Here is a 3,850-nt window from a genome sequence, read left to right as displayed (position 1 = left end):
TTAGATTACGTACAGAAAATTTGGACGCTAATTCTTTTGCGCTTAGAATTGAATAATCGAGTTGGGACCTATTATCTTTTCATATTTATGACACAATCATTGCTTGTGCCAAATTTCATGTTTCTATGACATTGGGAAGTGAGAGATTTGGATTATGTACGTAAAATGTGGACGCTAATACTTTTGCGCATAGAATTGAATAATGGAGTTGGGACCCATTAGCTTTTCCTATTTATGACATAATCAATGCTCGTGCCAAATTTTAGGTTTCTATGACATTAGGAAGTGACAGATTTAGATTATGTACGTAAAATTTCGTCGCCAATTCTTTTGCGCTAGAATTGAATAATCGAGTTGGGACCCAATTTCTTTTCCTATTTTGGAGATAATCTATGCTCGTGCCAAAATTCATGTTTCTACGATATCGGGAAGTTGGAGAACTTTCGGCGAGTCAGTCAGTGAGTCAGTCAGTGAGTCAGTCAGTGAGTCAGTCAGTCAGTCAGTGAGTCAGTCAGTGAGTCAGTCAGTCAGTCAGTGAGTCAGTGAGTCAGTCAGTGAGTCAGTCAGTCAGTCAGTCAGTGAGGGCTTTCAGCTTTATATATGTAGATATATATTTTTTTTTTTTTGCAATGTTTGCATACAATTTTAAAAATTCAAAACTGTATCAACAGTATCACTATAACATTGTGGAGGGAAAATTAAATATTGACTCCAAATACAGATATATTAAACTAGAACTAGATGGTTCATGTCCCTCTCTTCCATTACAAAAGTGTTTTCTTACTACAAACTATAAGATATATAATAGAAGACTGAATGTCTTTGTTTCTTAGACTGTATATAACAGGATTTAGAAGGGGAGTTAGTACAATGTAAGCAAGGGAAATATACTGGTTAGCAGGGATTAAATGTCCTCTGTAAGGGACCATGTAGATTATCAGCATGGAACCATAATAGGTAGAAACAACTACCAAGTGAGAGCTACAGGTAGAGAAAGTTTTTTGCCGGCCTGATATGGAGGGAATTCTAAAAATTGTCCTAAAAATAAAGTTATATGATATGATAACAAAAAGGAAAGGTACCACAACTATTGGAAAAGAGAGAACAAACATGTCAATAACCACATCCATTGTGTCTGAGCAAGAAAGTTCTAAAAGAGGAGCAAAGTCACAAAAGAAATGGTTAATCACATTTGGCCCACAGAAGTCTAAGTCATTTACAAATAAAACTGTTATAAAAATTAACATTAAACCAAGTACCCAGGATGAGATGACCAGGCTGTATCTGAGCTTCACACTCATCATTGAGATATAATGTAGTGGCTTACAGATGGCCAAGTACCGGTCATAGGACATGGCCGTGAGCAAAAAACACTCGGCACTGACTGAAACCCCATAAAGGTAAAATTGAGTTATACACCCTGCAAAAGATATAACACTTCCTTTCCTTATTATAACATCCAGCATCTTTGGAACAATATTTGATAGTTGGATAATATCTGATAATGCCAAATGTCCGAGGAAGAAATACATTGGAGACTGGAGACGTTGGCTTGTTGACACCAGTAAGATGATTAAGAGGTTTTCAGATACAGTCATACAATACATAAGGATAACAATAGAGAAGAAAGGCAACTTGTAATCATTCAGAGCCGGGAATCCAAGGATGAGAAACTCTGTGACGGTGGTGGAGTTCTCTTCATGCATCTTCATTTCTAAATGTTCTATGGAGGCGTCTTGTAAAGAATTATGATGAGAACACATTTATGAAATTGACTGATGATTAACAAGTTCTAGTTCCTCTATGAAGCAATGTTTTTGGACATTTTCCTAACAGAGTTTTTGTATTTATCTACTGTACATGTAATGCCAACTTTTGTTGTATTCCAATAACCTTCCATGGAAGCTTTGTATCTAATATTATTGCTTCATCAGCACTTCACTGCAATATACAGTAGATATTTTCTGTAGCCTAAAAAATGGAGTAATCTGGCTTAAGCTGAATATAAGAATGACTTTTCTTTGTCTTTTATATACAACTAAATCTGAATCTTCTAAAGAACAGGCAATTAGAGGGATTATTACAGTATAACCGATTTTTGTAATATCGACTCTCAAGGTATTTCAGGTTAATGAGGGAAAAAAATAATAAGTCTCTGGGGAAATAGTAATCATTACTGATAAAAGCATTTGCCTAAAATACAGTAAATATGTGAAAAATTTATTTTCTGTGTTTTATCAGGAAATTCTACACTATACAAATACAATTTGGGGTAGCTTTATTTAGATTGAATACTGCTTTACTGGGAAAGAGCCATCCACTGCTGTGTTGAGTACAAGTACCAGGTGTAGGGCTGAGACAGCTGCATATTTTTAGTAGCTATTAGTATAACAGTCTGAAATTACAGAGGACTAAATAGGTTCTAACAGGGACTAGCATCGCAGAAAGGAGATCCGAAAATGTAACTTTTAGTGGTATTGGATTAAAAAGAAAGACAAAAAATCTGCATTAAACTACAATACACAAAACCCATGGATACACCGGATCAGTGTGCTAATCAAGTTTCACCCACTGAAAGCGAGAGGAGAAATTCCTGGCAAAGAATAGCAGTATCATTGCGGATGAGGCCCAAGCCATAGCTCTAGACACAAACCATCTGTCACAGTTTGAAAGTAAAACCTAAAAACATCATATCAATTATATACCCTAGCTTGTCTTACTTCTAAGATAAGAGGTTAAGAGTCTATGAGCGCAGCGTCCATGGCCACCAGGAATAATTGGATTTACTATGCTTAATCACAGGGGCAGAAAGTCCAATAAGTCAGAATTGAATGCCCTTCACAGTTAGGACTAAATTAAAACACCAATCTTTATTCGTGACTTGTTACAAACAATAATAACAAAGGGGCGCAGACAAATAACAGTTTTCCAGTACCTGAAAATACGAGTACATGGAAACAGACACTGGTATCATGAATACCACAGGACAACACATAAACACATTGTGTGCAGAGACTAATGAAGGTCAGCTCTACCGTAAATCTACCTGGTAGACTCAGCTGATACGTGGGATTTTCGTTTAGTTACATATAGTCATATGGATGCTGTTTTTGTAAGCATACGGTGACTTTCCAAATTTTGATCATGCAATGTGGAGACCGGAAATAAATATCTTACTATATGTCTAAGATATCAGTTATGTATCAAAACTTATCATCAATAGTATCTTGACATTCCAACTGATGATCGTATAATGAACGCACAACAATGTCATCACTCTCTGATGCCAGACTAAAGGTTACAATAACCAAAGTAAGATAGTAACCTGAAGTATGCTGTTACTCTCGATCTTAAGGTATACCCGACGCGTTTCTCCGCTGATGCTTATCGGTTCTTCAGGAGTATTATAATTTAAATTGTGATAGCTAAACTATGTGCATACTCTAGTTCACTTCGACTTCACTAATTGCAGTCTTTGTTCTGGATTTTTATATAGATGTAATAGTACATTCGTTAAAAGGGATCTCAGAATGAGGGATTATCTGTTGGTTTCTAGAGCTTTGATTGTCAGGGACAAGATGGTTTACAGTGCACTAAATAACTGACATCAGGCTACACACAGCCCTGATTGACAGGGACAAAATGCTTTATTGTGCGCTAAATGACTGGAATCAAGGCGCATACAATAACTGCATAAGTGTAATATCTACAGATATATTATGATAAGTTAATACCCAGTGCGCTAGATGACTGACATCAAGGTTCACACTGCCTTGATTGACAGAGACAAGATGCTTTGTTATGCACTGAACAACTGACATTAAAGCTCATATAGCAGCTGCATCAGTAG

General features: G+C 36.3%; 1 protein-coding gene across 1 annotated transcript; it reads right to left on the bottom strand.

Annotated features, from left to right (window-relative positions):
* Positions 1–764: 764 nt before the first annotated feature.
* LOC136610449 (olfactory receptor 11L1-like) lies at positions 765–1,712 on the bottom strand. The gene has a single exon (XM_066589677.1). It carries the CDS (start codon positions 1,710–1,712, stop codon positions 765–767), a length of 948 nt encoding a protein of 315 aa, XP_066445774.1.
* Positions 1,713–3,850: the final 2,138 nt, after the last annotated feature.

The sequence above is a fragment of the Eleutherodactylus coqui genome, chromosome 2, assembly GCF_035609145.1.
Source record: "Eleutherodactylus coqui strain aEleCoq1 chromosome 2, aEleCoq1.hap1, whole genome shotgun sequence".
In the NCBI taxonomy this organism is placed as follows: Eukaryota; Metazoa; Chordata; class Amphibia; order Anura; family Eleutherodactylidae; genus Eleutherodactylus; species Eleutherodactylus coqui.
This window is presented reverse-complemented; position numbering and strand designations above follow the sequence as displayed.

What these genes read in the sequence shown, in the direction of transcription:
- LOC136610449 (XM_066589677.1), bottom strand. Translation starts at nt 1,712, where the DNA reads ATGAAGATGCATGAAGAGAACTCCACCACCGTCACAGAGTTTCTCATC.